Below are 16,153 nucleotides of genomic sequence, written 5' to 3' on the forward strand. Positions count from 1 at the left end.
GTTACTCTCTCTTGTCTCTTCTACAGTGTGGGCTGGCGACTTCACAGTCTGGGTTTCTATTTGCTGCTCAGTGCTCACATCTGGTCTAGAACCCACCCTACCATATCCGGTCATTTGCCACACACATGCACGCACAACAGTCAGATTCTGTTTCCGCCCTAGACCGGATCTGCAACCTGCAAATCTAGTTGGTCCCAGTCATATAAGGTCCCAGTCTACCAAGTTTCTCCTAGAACTTATTTCACTACTTAAATGACTGTTTATTGAATGATAAAAATGTAATCTATATTGAAACATCAATTTCACCTACAACATTATTTATTATTTATTTGTATAAATGTGTATTCCTTCCTGTTTTTTATTTGTATGTAAATTGATTTTTTTTTTACCTTTTATGATCTTCATGCATTTGTATAATTTTGCTCTATGTGCTGCTATTGTCTATATGGATGTTTTAGGCCAGAGGGGGGTGGGGGCTTCAACGTTCAATGTTTTTTCAGGCCAACTTGGCCAAGGCTAAGATTTTTGGTTACAGTATGGTGCAATGATGAGTCATGGACAGCCAAGAACAAATCTCCATAAACGGTTATAGATTGTATTGAGAGGAAGAAAGTTCGGTTTTGTGCAGTCTATAGACTACATCATGATCCATGATAGGTAGTATTATTATTTTTTTTCCTTCTTTTTTTCTTTTCCTTTTTGGGGCTTTCAGCCTTTATTGGATAGGCTAGTGGGGTAGACAGGAAGCAGGGAGAGAGAGACCCATATTTTAGACTATATTATCCTTTTGTTAATACAAAGATAACACATTTCAAATGTGATTGAAGGTGTAGACTCATTCAGCTACACCTGGTTTAGAGGAAGCTGAGCTGTAACCTGGTAAACCAATTCCTGAAATCAAATGCAAATGAGATTCCCGGAAGGGGGATCGTTTACCAGGCTAGCTGAGCTGTGCCTGGGAGGTGAGTGCACAGTTCAGCTTTCTCTAAACCAGGTGTAGCTGAATGAGTTTTAATCATAGAGTTAAAAAAAATAATGGTTTTAACCCTCCAATAACTGAAGATGAGAGGCCAGATCTGCGCAGTGGTTCTCAAACTGTGGGTTGGGGTCCCCAGATGATTTGCTTAATGTGCAACATTGTTTTCTCACTCAACAGTAAAACCAACATACATATTGGAGCCAGTTTTATGTTTTCTTTATTTTGTTCACTTATTTCATAATGTTTCGTTTTAAGGACGAAAATTCCCGTCGGAAAAAATAAATATATATATATATATATATATATATATATATATATATATATATATATATATATATATATATATTCTCTCACAGAACCAGAGATAACGTGATGTGAAGATTTGCTGCTACATTCACTTCCATGTTAACTTATTACTTAAAAATGCTGTATCTCGGCTCCTGTGTTTTTATTTTATTTTTCTTACTATGTATTTTTGGCCGAGACATGTTATTTTCAAAGGCGGACAACAAATGTCAACAAGGTCGCGACGCGATGACCTCGTTGACATTTGTGAAACCACACAATGAGTGACACCCTCCCTGATTAGCAACCATCAGGGGATCGATCATACTGGAGATAAATATTCTGTGACTACTTGAAAAGGTTATAAAACACAAAGATCACTGGCATTGGGTGAGTTAATTCATGTATATACTCTGGCAGTTAAAGTAATATGTGTCAAATATTATTTTGGAATAGATAAAGTTTGATATTTAGAAGTTCTTTTCTAATGAAACATTTTGGTATAACACTAATTTAATTATTGAATGTGACTCATATTGATTTAACTAGTCTAAATACATTTCCTTTAGAATGTATTGTCTTCAGACAAGTTCAGAGTAAAAGCTTCCCATCTATACTAATCATGAATAGTTCATTGTATTTTCTGAATTTTATTGAAAGGCTCACTGACAGGAAGTGGTGTATCTTGTTTAAGGTTACTTTACATGGGAACAATAGAACATGTTTGGTGAGGGTGGGGAAGCGTAACGTTTTTGACCGCATATCTTTTTATTGAAAGGTTATTTTTGTACTTTTTCAGTTTGATTATTTTGTGGACATTTAAATAATAAACATGTTTTCGTTCAAATACAATTCGTCTCCGCTCCTTTTTCTGGAAATAACGCGAGTCAAGACACCAAGACGTTTAAAGTTGTTAAAATGCCTCTATACAGTATAAGTGTATACAGGGTATCTGCACATTTCTCAAGTGCTACTTTAAAAACTTTTAACACCTTTTTAATCCCTCTAAAATTAAAATAAGACCATTCCTGCGTTAAAAGTAATCAACAGACTATACTATAAAGAATGGTCAAACATGTGTGTGGAAGTCAAACTGAATGTAATGCCTCAACTCCTACAATACCAAGTGCTTGTCAGGGTTCAAATATGATTATTTTGGGGGGTCCTCAGTTTAAAGGGATATTTCACTTTCAAAAAAACTTTGGGTCAATTTATTGTCTACTCAGGCTTTTGAGAGCCCCCCAGACCGTTTTTAAGTTGCTTGATTCAGTATTTAGATATTTGATATTCATTTTGTCAGACACGCCCCCTTCCTATACAAACCCATTGGGTAACTTCAAACTCAATTTTTAAAATGTTAGATTCATCAAAAACACCCGTCCTTGCTTCTGGTGACTCACCCTGCCCTCCTAATACGCGAGGGGGCCGTGTTTTTTCGATTACTTTTTCATTTATTTTATTTTATTTTTTTATTGTATTGATGTTTTTTCATTTTCCCATTAAAAAAATGAAAAAAGTAATCGAAAAAATACTGCCCCCTCGCGTATTAGAAGGACGGGTGTTTTTGATGAATTTAACATGTTAAAAATGGAGTTTGAAGTTATAATGGGTTTGTATAGGAAGGGGGCGTGTCTGATAAAAATGAATATCAAATATATACTGAATCAAGCAACTTAAGAACGGTCTGGGGGGCTCTCAAAAGCCTGAGTAGACAATAAAATGACCCAACGTTTTTTTTAAAGTGAAATATCCCTTTAAGAAAGTGTGGGGGGTCCCCATGCAGTTCAAATATGATTATGTTTGAGAAGCACTGTAGAGGTAGCCTGGTATCCAGCCTGCTTCGCTACGTTCGGCGGATTTTTTTCTCGAAGAGAGAAAAAAAAATCCGCCGAACGTAGCGAAGCAGGCTGGATACCAGGCTACTGTAGAGGACTGAGGACTCCTTCTATTCCAGTCAGGTGGGAGTGGACCCTTATTTTTAACTCTATGGAGTGGACCCATCTCTGTTTAGCTACAATGGGTTTGCACCGCCATCTATGGTCAGAATCTGGATGTACAACTTGTCTGTTAATACATGCACGTCCAGCAGAGCTATAGGCCTACCTCATAATAGTAACATCATTCATTATTATAAAATAATAGATGAAGTCTGCATCTATTATTTTATAGTTGTTGTTGTTGCTCTGCATCATGCAGATGTTGAAGCTCAAAGAGGGTGAGAGAAAAAGGGAGTGGCTGTTGAGAAAGGTAAATAAACAGGTGGCAACTATACTCTCTCTCTCTCTCTCTCTCTCTCTCTCTCTCTCTCTCTCTCTCTCTCTCTCTATGGCCTCTCTCCCCCCACACTCTGTCTTTCTACCCCCCCCCCCCCTCTCTCTCTCTCTCTCTCTCTCTCTCTCTCTCTCTCTCTCTCTCTCTCTCTCTCTCTCTCTCTCTCTCTCTCTCTCTCTCTCTCTCTCTCTCTCTCTCTCTCTCTCTCTCTCTCTCTCTCTCTCTAACTCCGCAATAGTTCAAACCTCTCCAAACTGTCAGGAGTGACGGGCGCGTGGACAGACAGACAGACAGACAGACAGACAGACAGACAGACAGACAGACAGACAGACAGACAGACAGACAGACAGACAGACAGACAGACAGACAGAAGGACACGCACGCTGAGAGATCTATGATTGATTGATCACTTTGTGATCAGTTGATTATTGCTATATATAGATAGATTTATAGATTTTTATAGATTTGTTTTGTTTTAATTGATCATTATTTTTTAAAGGAGTTGAACGCGATGGAAACGCAGTGTGCGACGGTCTTGCTGTTACTGTGGATTAAATGTAAGTACTGGAAATTAAAAATATTAAATATGGTATACTACACTTCTATAGCCGCTACAGTGGTGGAAAGTAAGTAAGTACATTTACTCAAGTAGCCTACTGTACTTAAGTATAATTTTGAGGTATGTTTACTTAACTGGAGTTTTTCCAATTTTCAGTACTTTTACTTTTACTCCACTCCACTCAATCTCAGAGGCAAATATTGTACTTTTACTCCACTACAATTATTTGAAAACTTTAGTAGTTAGCCTACTTTAGTAGTTTAAAAAAAAAATCTGCATAATGAGTATACTTTTACTTTTGGTATTTATGTTGATGCTATAGTAGCTACTTTTGTACTTTTACTCCAGTAACATTTTGAATACAGTACTTTTACATTAGTATTTCTACATTGTGGTATTGATATTCTTACTGTAGTGCAAGATGTGAGTAGCTTCTTCCACCACTGCTACTACTACACATTGGCTGCTACTTCTTTTAATTATAGAAGAGTATGTGTGCTATTACATAGGCTGTAGCACCTGTAATACTTTAACACTGGAACACATATCATTTGGACTAGTAACCTATACCTACTACGAATGACTCTCTGATATTGTTGGTACTTGCTACTGTCTGTCTGTCTGTCTGTCTGTCTGTCTGTCTGTCTGTCTGTCTGTCTGTCTGTCTGTCTGTCTGTCTGTCTGTCTGTCTGTCTGTCTGTCTGTCTGTGTGTGTGTGTGTGTGTGTGTGTGTGTGTGTGTGTGTGTGTGTGTGTGTGTGTGTGTGTGTGTGTGTGTGTGTACGTGTACGTCTCTCTCTCTCTCTCTCTCTCTCTTTCTCTCTCTCTCTCAATCTCTTCTTTGTGTCTATCTCGGGTGTTTCCTTGGTGGAATGCTGGTTGCCCCGACGACAAGGGTGAACTCTGACCCCTAATTGGCAGAATGGGGCAGATAACGAAGTAGAATGAGTTGAAATGAAATAGTATTACTATAGTTACAGTACTATTCTATTCTATTCTGGCTGATACACCAGACCAGCAAGTGTGTCAACTGCCAAAGCTGCAGCCCTTTTTGGGGGGCATCCTCCCCCAATATGATTAGACCCAGTGTTAATTTTGACTAAAACTATGACGAAAAATGCTGGTCAATTACCTTTTGTCACTGGCGAAAACTAAAACAAAACAAAAACTAAGCCATCATGATTGAAAATATGACTAAATATATTGTCAATTCTGTCAACAAATACAAACTAGATTAAAACTACACTAAAAGATAGATGAAAATGAGCTTGTAGATTGGCTATATTCGGCACACAGCTAATTCAGGCATTATGACGCCATCAGGGCCCGCCAAAATACAGTTTTGTCACTAAATCAACTGTAGATTTAGTTGACTAAAATCTTTTTAGTCAAGTAAAAAAGAAAAAAAATCACTAAAATGGATGACTAAATGGAATTTGATTCAAAAGACTACGACTAAAACAAATTTGCTGTAAAAATGAACACTGCTTAGACCAAAATTAACTTATATCTTTTGACAGTAGTTTACTATATCCAATTTATTTTATCTATGAATTTTATTATGTTATGCATTCTAACATCTGTTCCTGCGGATTAATTTGATATATTTGTATTTAATTGATCCATCCATCCATCCATCTGGAGGAACAGATGTCAGCAGGACTGTGGAAGTAAAATGGCTTGACGTCTATAGGGCTGTCACAACTATGACATTTTATTTGACGATTAGTTGTCGCTCAAATAATTGTGATTTAACCACGTCCCTCAGAGCTCAATACTAGTGTCTTCTGTTTTCTGTTATTGTGGGGAAAGCTTTCGCTGAAAATAGCCGATCGACAAGTGTGAGCTTGTTTATCTGCTATTTTCAGCAAAAGCTTTCCCCACAACACCGATGCTGGGGTTTAAGTGGTTAATTGTGTTTCTGTTGTTGAACATTATTAATACAAATTGCATTTCTGTTTGACTTTTAGGCCTCGTAAACAAAAAGTGCACAGTGCACTGAGTGCAGATATGACAAATAACTTAATTACTTTATACTTAAAAAAATAAAATAAACATGAATTGTTGATAAAGCTCATAATTCATCTTATCGCGATGCAACTTGTAGATCTGCTATTTCCACTATTTTGGATTTTTTAAATGTATGTACATTTCACAACATCGAAACGATTATGATGATTATGCAAAATAATTGTGATTAACTCAAATAATTGTGTCAGGCCTAACCCAGACAGGAAACACTTCCAAGATTACAAGGTGTGTTTAAGGTGTGTTCTGGCCATAAAGAGACACATAAAAATATAAGGTGGACTTTGAACCGTGTGTGTGTGTGTGTGTGTGTGTGTGTGTCTGTGTGTGTGTGTGTGTGTGTGTGTGTGTGTGTGTGTGTGTGTGTGTGTGTGTGTGTGTGTGTGTGTGTGTGAGTGTGAGTCAGAATGATAACACACCCGCAGACAAAACACAGGAAGTGAGTGGACAACATTTATCTTAAGAATTAGTGTGTGAGTCATTGTTTGAGTTGCAGTAGTACTGTAACAGTGGCAACAAAAGTAATTGTAATATAATTGTTAAAAACATGTTTAATGCAATTTAATTAATTAATCAATTTAATTAATTGAAAAAGTAGCAACCAATGTTTGAACATAGTTGCTTCGACAATCCCTTCCTGTCTGTCTGTCTGTCTGTCTGTCTGTCTGTCTGTCTGTCTGTCTGTCTGTCTGTCTGTCTGTCTGTCTGTCTGTCTGTCTGTCTGTCTGTCTGTCTGTCTGTCTGTCTGTCTGTCTGTCTGTCTGTCTCTCTCTCACTCTCTCCCTCCCTCTCTCTTTTATTCAATTCAATTCAAAGGGCCTTCATTGGCATGAGAAAACATATACATTTATATTGTCAAAGCAAAAGTGGAACAAAACAATCAAAACAAAACAATGTGTACAATTACACGGGACGATGAAGACGTAAACAGAGCTGTGTTACATTGCAACTTAGAGAAGATCTGCTTTGCTGTCAGAAATAGTTATACATCCACAAGGTTAGCTTGGCCTTGGGATAAACTTTAGAAACAAATTACAGCAGTATTTCAATGTTTTGCATTCAACCTTTGGGACAAATAGCAGCAATGTTCTCAAATTATTCTCTCTCTCTCTCTCTCTCTCTCTCTCTCTCTCTCTCTCTCTCTCTCTCTCTCTCTCTCTCTCTCTCTCTCTCTCTCTCTCTCTCTCTCTCTCTATAGGTGTAGTGAGTTACAATGTTGCTACCTCAGAATCAAAGCAGTTCGTCGGCTCCCAACAAGACCAGTTTGGATACCAAGTTCAACAACTGTCTGACCAAAGGTCACACACACACACACACACACACACACACACACACACACACACACACACACACACACACACACACACACACACACACACACACACACACACACACACACACACACACACACACACAGGAAACACTATAAAAATTAATGTGTTGAGTCACGTCCTTTGTGCTTGCTGTGTGTGTGTGTGTGTGTGTGTGTGTGTGTGTGTGTGTGTGTGTGTGTGTGTGTGTGTGTGTGTGTGTGTGTGTGTGGTAGCAGTCATAGTAATAGTAATATCAGCAACAGTCGACACATTTTCCCTCTCAAGTCGTAGCCTAAAAGTTGGGGCAAAATGTGACCATGTGTCACCCTGTCTGACACCATGGGAATCCCCGTCGCTTCATCTTTCAACATTACTGCTACAGTAATTCCTCCCACTCGTTCCCAACTCATAACAGGTTCATACATCCACTAAAACACTTAAAACAAGGCATGCCGTTTGAGCAGTGAGCAGTGTAGTCCCGGCAAACTATTGGACCCTAAATGTCAAAGTAATTGAAACTCTGTTTGATTTTGTTCTTCACAGACCATTTCTATGAAGTCACTACAACAACACCATACTAAAAGTCCTAAGAAATCCTTGTTGCAGAAACATGTTTAATTGGCATCAATCCAAGGTGTCCACCATTATTATCAAAAAGCCATACATGCACAATGCCAAAACAAACATGGACTCCCTTGCAGTTTAGTCAGGGTATTTTATCTGAATTCCTCACCTCAAAATGTATTTTGGAAGTCAATTGAAATCTGAGACGAATGAAAATTAGACTCACCATAATGTTATAGAGCTAGGGCTATATATCGCTTTTTGTCAATATTGCTGGATATCTTGGATTGATGCCAAGTAAACATATTTTCACAACAACAATTTGGTGTATTATGGTGTCTGGACACCTTATGTATGGTTGAGTAATATGTATGGTGAAGCACATTTTGTTATATTACTCTGATGTGAAACGCTACTTTGCCTGGACTAGTGAGCACCTCAATGGTTGATAGGTTGGAACAGTGCTGACAGTGTGTGCATCATGCTGTGTGTGAGCACTATGTTCATGATATCCACACTGTGTGTGAGCACTATGTTCATGATATCCACACTGTGTGTGAGCGCTATGTTCATGATATCCACACTGTGTGTGAGCACTATGTTCATGATATCCACACTGTGTGTGAGCAGTGAGCACTATGTTCATGATATCCACACTGTGTGTGAGCACTATGTTCATGATATCCACACTGTGTGTGAGCGCTATGTTCATGATATCCACACTGTGTGTGAGCGCTATGTTCATGATATCCACACTGTGTGTGAGCAGTGAGCACTATGTTCATGATATCCACACTGTGTGTGAGCGCTATGTTCATGATATCCACACTGTGTGTGAGCAGTGAGCACTATGTTCATGATATCCACACTGTGTGTGAGCGCTATGTTCATGATATCCACACTGTGTGTGAGTGCTATGTTCATGATATCCACACTGTGTGTGAGCACTATGTTCATGATATCCACACTGTGTGTGAGCACTATGTTCATGATATCCACACTGTGTGTGAGCACTATGTTCATGATATCCACACTGTGTGTGAGCACTATGTTCATGATATCCACACTGTGTGTGAGCACTATGTTCATGATATCCACACTGTGTGTGAGCAGTGAGCACTATGTTCATGATATCCACACTGTGTGTGAGCAGTGAGCACTATGTTCATGATATCCACACTGTGTGTGAGCGCTATGTTCATGATATCCACACTGTGTGTGAGTGCTATGGACATGATATCCACACTGTGTGTGAGTGCTATTGTGGTGTATCAGTATTCAAGACTGATGAATATGAAATTATTAGGATATTAATATATTATAAATACAAATTGTTAGAATGTTCCATTCAATGGGACCAACAGTCAAGTTAATAAAACAGGCTCAATTTGCATTGAGTGACTTAGCTGACCTCAGCCCTAATCTAAAAGTGGGATCAGGCTGAGTTCTTGGGTCTCTGCTCCCCCGGGGATCTACCTGGCATTCCAAAGCAGCTATCTGTGATCTGTGAGACCAGCTGCAAGGAGTCCTTAAATGGGACATCTGTTCACTGTCCGAAACCCTATATTTAAGTTGACGCTGACGGTCTTCTATTAGCAAAAGTGCCTGTGGGTATTGACAGCTGATCTATCTAGGAAGGAGGGGCTTGGTTCCAGCAGAGGGGGAACCCAGCAGAGGAGTGCGTTTTATTAAGTAACTTTAATTATAAAGATCATTCATACAACGTCGGATATATTACTGTTTAGACTTATTTCGAAGCTAATAAAATGTTGTATAACAATGTCATAATGTGAACATATGGGAAGTACGGTTTTATAGATAAAGATAAAGAAAGAGTTCATGTGGTAAGAGTGAAAGGAGGCAGACGTTAAATCAGTGCCCTGAGAGGAGAAGGCGGGCCAAGCATGTTTAGACAAGGAGCCTATTTGTGATTGTACTGAACTGTTCCGTATATATTGGCTTGCATTAGAAGCAAACAGGGCTCTGTGAATCTGGACCCATGCAGATGCCACGTTCAGTAGGATAAAACAGAACCTATGAATAAGATGCGCTATATGTTGAATTGACTCGAACGTATAGATTGTTAAAAGAACTCTGACAATAAAATGGAATTGTTTGAGAATGAAAGCTCCGGTCTCTGAACGATGACTCTTTATTCACCGCCTCCGGAAATGAACTCGTGTTTCCGCCGGTTCCCTTATGACCCAGATACCACATTAACTTGGCGAACCAGCTAGTCTCGTTGCTGATGGGAATCAGACGATTATACAGCATTTAAGGTATGTGATTGTATGCTTTTCATGTTGCCTGATCTGGGTTCCTGTCGGCATGTTAAAAACGGACCGGTCGTCTGGTTCCGGCCGGGGTGCCTCTGTTTCCGGCGGGGTTTTTGTCTTCGTTCAGAGCCTTTTGTTTTTACCGTCTCTGGAGACGCACTTGGTGAGTAGGCTTATCACCATACAGTGGACGTCTGTGTTACAATCCTTTGTATTCCCTTTGGAAAGACAGTGATGTGACATCTAGTTTCACATTTGGCTTAAGCATAGGAGGCATGGCGTTCAACCGTTATGTTTAATTCCTCTTTGATGGTTCACATCATGGATTAATTAAATTGCAAGTTGAACAATTTAAATGGATATTTGGCTTGTTGTGGCTTGTTGTGTTCCACCCGTAGGCTAATATTTCATTTCTTAATGGGGATTCTAGCCATTAATTAATTAAGTATACGAGTTAAGAAATGAATGGACATTTAACTTGTCGTGGTTCACTGTACGTTTAAGTCCTTTATGGACTGTATATGTTAAGACTCTTTATTTATCCCTGAAAAGCACAGAGGTTGCATTCAGTGTACTGGAAAGAGATGGGTTCTCATTCGGTTCTTGATGATATTGAGTCTTGTAAATGGATCCTCGCTACTGGTAGATTGGCCTGATCAGCCTTTCTAAACGCGAGCGCCCTGGTATTTCACAACGGCTAACGAGGCATTAATTTGCATTTGGCTTAAGTGGGACTCTGGGTCGTAAAAGAGATCTATTTGTAGCTAGTCCAAAAAGCACAGGGTTGCATTTGGCACCTGAAAAACGATGTCTCGTATTCAGTGTATAGATAGGAAAGTAGCGGCGAGGCCACGGAGACGTGGCGTTCGCCAGCGTGCCAGAAAGTACAGGTTTATATCTGGTGTAGCGCTTAGTGAGACCCGGGAGAAGTTGACTGAGGTAGGCCTATTTGTTTTCATGTGATATTATTTTTCTGGGGAGTGCTTGTGGCCTGGCTTGGCTTGTGTGGTCTGTACTGTTACTACAGTGTAACTACGTGGATTTAAGCTGCGCGATGCGCATGTGTGTTTTTTTTCTTCTTTTTCTGCATTTATATTTTTTACGTGAGTGCTGTTCGTTCGCTTTTGTTTGTTCAAAACATTTTTATAGGGGATAATGTTTTGAAGAGGGGAATGGAGTATTATATTATTTAAAAACTTTTGTTTGGACTTATAGGGTTCCGCTATATGATTATAAGTGGGACAGAACTATGTGGTTGAAACTGGAGGCTGCTGTAGATAGGTTGGTTGAGTGGAATAAATTGTGGAGTAATTATTTTATCTTGGCTTATTGTGTTGAGTGGACGAAATTTGTGTAAATAGGAAGTTGGTTTTGATTTTTGGAAACCCACGGAGGGGAATAGAACGGTTATGTTTGTTTTAAAAAAACAGTTTTAGAGTGTGGCTGTTTATAGGATTAAAGAAGCGTCTTGCCTCTTGACTTCGTGAACAGGTGTAGATAGGAGATTTAAATTTAGAGCAGCGTAGGCCTGCTGTTCCGTGTTGTTGTTTATTTTAAGGAGGAGGACATTTTCGCATGGCTCATTCTTCTGTCTGGGAGCCGTCAGTCAAACAGCGCAATTTGTAGTTTTTGGGGCCGGGAATGTAGTTTTTGCTACATGTCTTGACTTCCGCGTTGTCACGTCATATCCGGTGCATCGTCGGTGTTGCTGGAGGGACGGGAGACGCAGCTAAGTTTTAGCTTTTAAATCTTAAAAGGCTACTTTTCTTATATATATTACATTCGTAATATTTTCTTCTTTAAACGCTTATATGAGAATCCTTTTGTTCGGATGGAATAAGAACTTTTTAGGGAGTAAAGTATTTGTTTTTTATTTTTACATTTAAAATAATTTCACTTTATACCCTGTAGTTGTATGGGCTCTTCACACGTCTTCTCGTGTGTGGAAAAGGTTTCTATTGACTGTGTTCAAGCGCAAGAAGGCGTTTAGTTGTTCACGCTGTTTGTCACGTTTTTAGGGTTCCCTGGGGTGTGGGCTATGTAGTAGCACAAGTAATGTGTTTCTTTTCGTGTCTCTGGGACACTTGTTGAAGGGCATTATTCCTTTGTGAGGAGCTAGTAAAAAGAGACGTTTTTAAGTGCTTATTGAATGGCTGTTTCTATGTTATTGAAAGAGGAGTAAGGTCGGGTTGTGGGTTGTATTGTTTATTGTGAGGAATAGATTAAGTTAGCTAAAATCACTGTTGATGTTCAAGTTAAGTGAGTTAAGTGATTGTAGAGACATATTGCTTTGTTATTTAGCAATGACTGTGGCTTTTTATTATTAGATTGATCATCAATAGGCCGTCATGGGAGTGATGTATTGGAGTTGGATAAGGTAATTTTTAGGGAACAATAGCCTGTGATGTACACATAGGTTACTCTGGTTTCGCTGGCTGGCCCAGGGAATGGGAGTAAGTTGTCTTCTAAGGACCTAAGTCCGACTTTATTTGAATAACATTTCTGTGGAAGCATATAGTGTTACTTTTCCATGTTACCTTTATAGGTCTGCCTATAGTGTGTTATATCTGTGTGACTTAATTCATGGATGTGCCACATTTGAGCTGACTAAGGTATAGGATAAGAACAGAGCAAGTTGAGACTAATTGCTTGATTGTAACTAAATAGTAGACAATAGAAGAAATTTGATAAAAACGAGTGCCTGCTTAAAATACCCAAAATAAGATATTTTCCAAATTGTTTGAAACCCGTGATTATTTGATGGGGCACAACCATTCGAGACTATTTCTGTCCTTTTTAAACTGATGGACATTGCCCACTGGTAGACGTGAGGAATTATCACACCCTTTAGTAACCTATTTAGAGCGATATGTTAAAGGAAAGTAGAGATTTTTAAATAGAATGAGCCCGAATTTGAATGACAATTTATGAACAGTTAACCAGTCTATGTTACTATTTTAATGACACGAATATGTAGGATATGAAGCTGCAAACGTGTAATTATACTCGATTTTTGTGACGTACCACTAGTGGCGAAGAATAGGTTGAAATACGTTTTTGGTTTGAGTATTATAAAAGAGAAATTAGGAGTTCACCCTACTGGACGCACGGACTGTCACGTGATCATTACGTGGTGACGTGTTGCCTGTGGGAGTGACCTATTTGACGAGATGATAGTGTATTTTACCTCTGAGGGGGCTGAGCTGACATTGTCAGATTGGCTCCCCCTGGCGGTCAAAATATGAAGCCTGTCTATTTATGACAGTTGATTTTGGGTCTTTTTGACATTATTTTCTTGACAGAGTTGCTTCCTTCTAACAGTTATTAGTTTAATAAGGTTAACTAGTATTTTTCAGGTTTAGTATGTTAAGTATGTTTGAATTAACATTGTTTGTCTGTTGTGTAACGATTAATCTTTTATTTCATAGATGGCCTATACAAGTGAGGCTTAATGATTGTCAGTATGGCTTGAGCGTCTTGTGCCAGCTTAGTAAGGATAGTTCCTGTCTGGAAGAAGTAATGTATCGACCAGACTTTTAAAATTGTCAGACACTTAGAATATTTGATTTGTATTGATTCAGTCTTAGAAGTAACTAGAGGGGCTTAGTGTAGTCCCAGACGAGTGTCTTAATTCTAGACAGAAAAACGTTTGATTTTTGATTTTAAAATTCATTGATGAGATTATAAGTTCTTAAAACAGAGTGTTTTAAGTTGAGCGTCAGAGCTCCTAAAACCTTGGCGATAAAGCCTAAATACCTTTTGTTGACATTTGCTACAGCTTCTGACAGAAATCATAATGATACATGTATTAGAGCATGTACATAGATGTACATGTGTTGACCAAATTCACACCCATTTTCTATATTGTATTGACAATGCTTAAAAGTTTATATGTAATACTGATTGTGGAATATCGTGTGTTGTGTAGAATGACACATGTTTGATACAATATATTACTTTAGTATTAGTTTCCGTTTGAACAAACTGCTCTGAAGTAACTGACACAATGATATCCATCGTTTGTGTTTTATTTACAAGGAAGGGAAGTATAGTGTAAAACATACTTTCAGTAGTCAGAATAATAAGAGGAGAATTTGACATTTTTGTGGAAGCAGCTGCATGCCTAGAGCATAAAATAGAATGTCAAATATTTGTGACTGAAACGATTTGAACAAATACTAATTAATGTGGCCTGAGGGGAGCATATTTGGTCCAAAATAATTGGGAAAAGAAGGAAAGCGGTCGTATTATTTTTCAAAAAAGGGAACGAGGTAACCAAAAAGCTCACACAAAGATCCCACACTAAAACTGACAAACCGCCAGTGAAAAGGACAGTGAAGGAATTGAATGCATAATTCCCTATGTCTTGCGAGAAGTCCCTGTGTCCCAACAGTCTGACCCAGTTGCTACAGGAGACCGCAGCCACCACAGATGGCAGAGGGGCAGACAGGTGTTTGCCAGCGGACAAGCCTGTTGTCTGTTGCATCGACACCCGTCCTGACGTGCCTGCGTTCTAGGGGTCATGTTCTCCAATTGAGGCCCATAAGTTCCAGCAGGACGATGTCATTATACATAGGTGCAGCTCGAAGGACGAGGTCGACCATCAGAGTTTGTTTCATGCCTGACTATCACGGCCTCTCAGTAAACCTTCGTCTCAACGTCTCATATCATGGAGCTCTCCAGGGGGCCCAGCGGAGTCGCGAAGGAACCGGTGATCCATTGAAATGAGTCACCGGAGAGGGGAGGAGTCTAGTGGGCATGAGGTAAGCCTGAAGATATTAGTGGGCATGAGGTAAGCCTGAAGGGATTGATTGACTACAAAAATTCTAAGTCATTACAGAAAAAGACATTTGAAGGACACTTGAAATGTACAGAGACATTACTTTAGGTGTTGGTGAATATTGGAAGTACTGGAAAATACCAGAAGAAGCATCACCGTACAAGGAAGGAAAGCAGTAGTCATCTTTTGAACTTGACACAAGGACCTGACACAACACAGATTATAGTTTGGTGTGGGAGTTTAAAAAAAAATAAGAGCTAAATAATTTGCTTCCATGCCTATTTTGAAACTTGATAACGAACTCTTTCCCTAAAACTAATGTTAGGAGAGGAGAGGAAAATATGCTTTCAAGAGTCTACTAAATTGTAACAAAATTATAGAGTATGCAGGTTGCAGATATTGTCAATTTATTTTTGAAAATGCTCATTTAAAGAAAATATAGTCCTGTGGTTGTCCTTTAGACTTCACAGTTTCGGAATATTCTCATAAATTATCAAATCATGGGAAAATACATTTCGGAACATGCTTAAAACAAAATAACAAGTTAACCAGGACTCTAAGAGAGTCACAGTAAATTAAGAGATTTGTCCTTAAATGAATTACAAACTTTGGAAATTATTGTCAGAAAAATTTGGAGCAAAATAAGATGCAATTGTGCAGTAAAAGATTTAAAATAGGAGATTTATTATTAGGGAAATACAAGAGTCATAGGGAAAAAGGATAAAGCTGTGGTAAATGGTTGACAAAATGGAACGATTGATTGACAAAGTACAACAGGAATTAGAAGAGTAAAATATGTATAAGGTGGGGAAAGATCACTTTAATAGTGGGTGGAGTTAGTACAATGTATGAAGGAGCGAATGGATCAGAGTCCAGGAGAATGTACTGTCTGAAGAATCAGATAGCAGTCAATAATTTGATGATAGGTTCTCTAATTTTAACAGCATGAGTTAAACTGTGCGTCTATGAGTGACTAATCCCTGAATGTATGAGTATTAAGCAAGTTAGGCATCTGTTTAGCTTATGTAGAGCAGGTATAGGTGGACTTTTGTTTTTGTACTAGGAGAAATAAAGCAGGTGCTGAGATTGGAGAAGCCAT

General features: G+C 38.7%; 1 protein-coding gene across 1 annotated transcript in view; it reads left to right on the forward strand.

The window, feature by feature from the left end:
• The first annotated feature begins 3,904 nt into the window (after positions 1–3,904).
• LOC308081404 (integrin alpha-2-like) overlaps positions 3,905–16,153 on the forward strand; it is a 54,990-nt gene continuing 42,741 nt past the window's right edge. The window contains exons 1-2 of the mRNA XM_080423171.1: positions 3,905–4,092; positions 7,320–7,419. Coding sequence (XP_080279297.1) covers positions 4,047–4,092; positions 7,320–7,419 — 146 coding nt within the window. The 5' untranslated portion in view covers positions 3,905–4,046. The remainder of the gene's footprint in view (positions 4,093–7,319; positions 7,420–16,153) is intronic.

This window comes from Gymnoscopelus braueri, assembly GCF_963280865.1.
Source record: "Gymnoscopelus braueri genome assembly, chromosome: 3".
In the NCBI taxonomy this organism is placed as follows: domain Eukaryota; kingdom Metazoa; phylum Chordata; class Actinopteri; order Myctophiformes; family Myctophidae; genus Gymnoscopelus; species Gymnoscopelus braueri.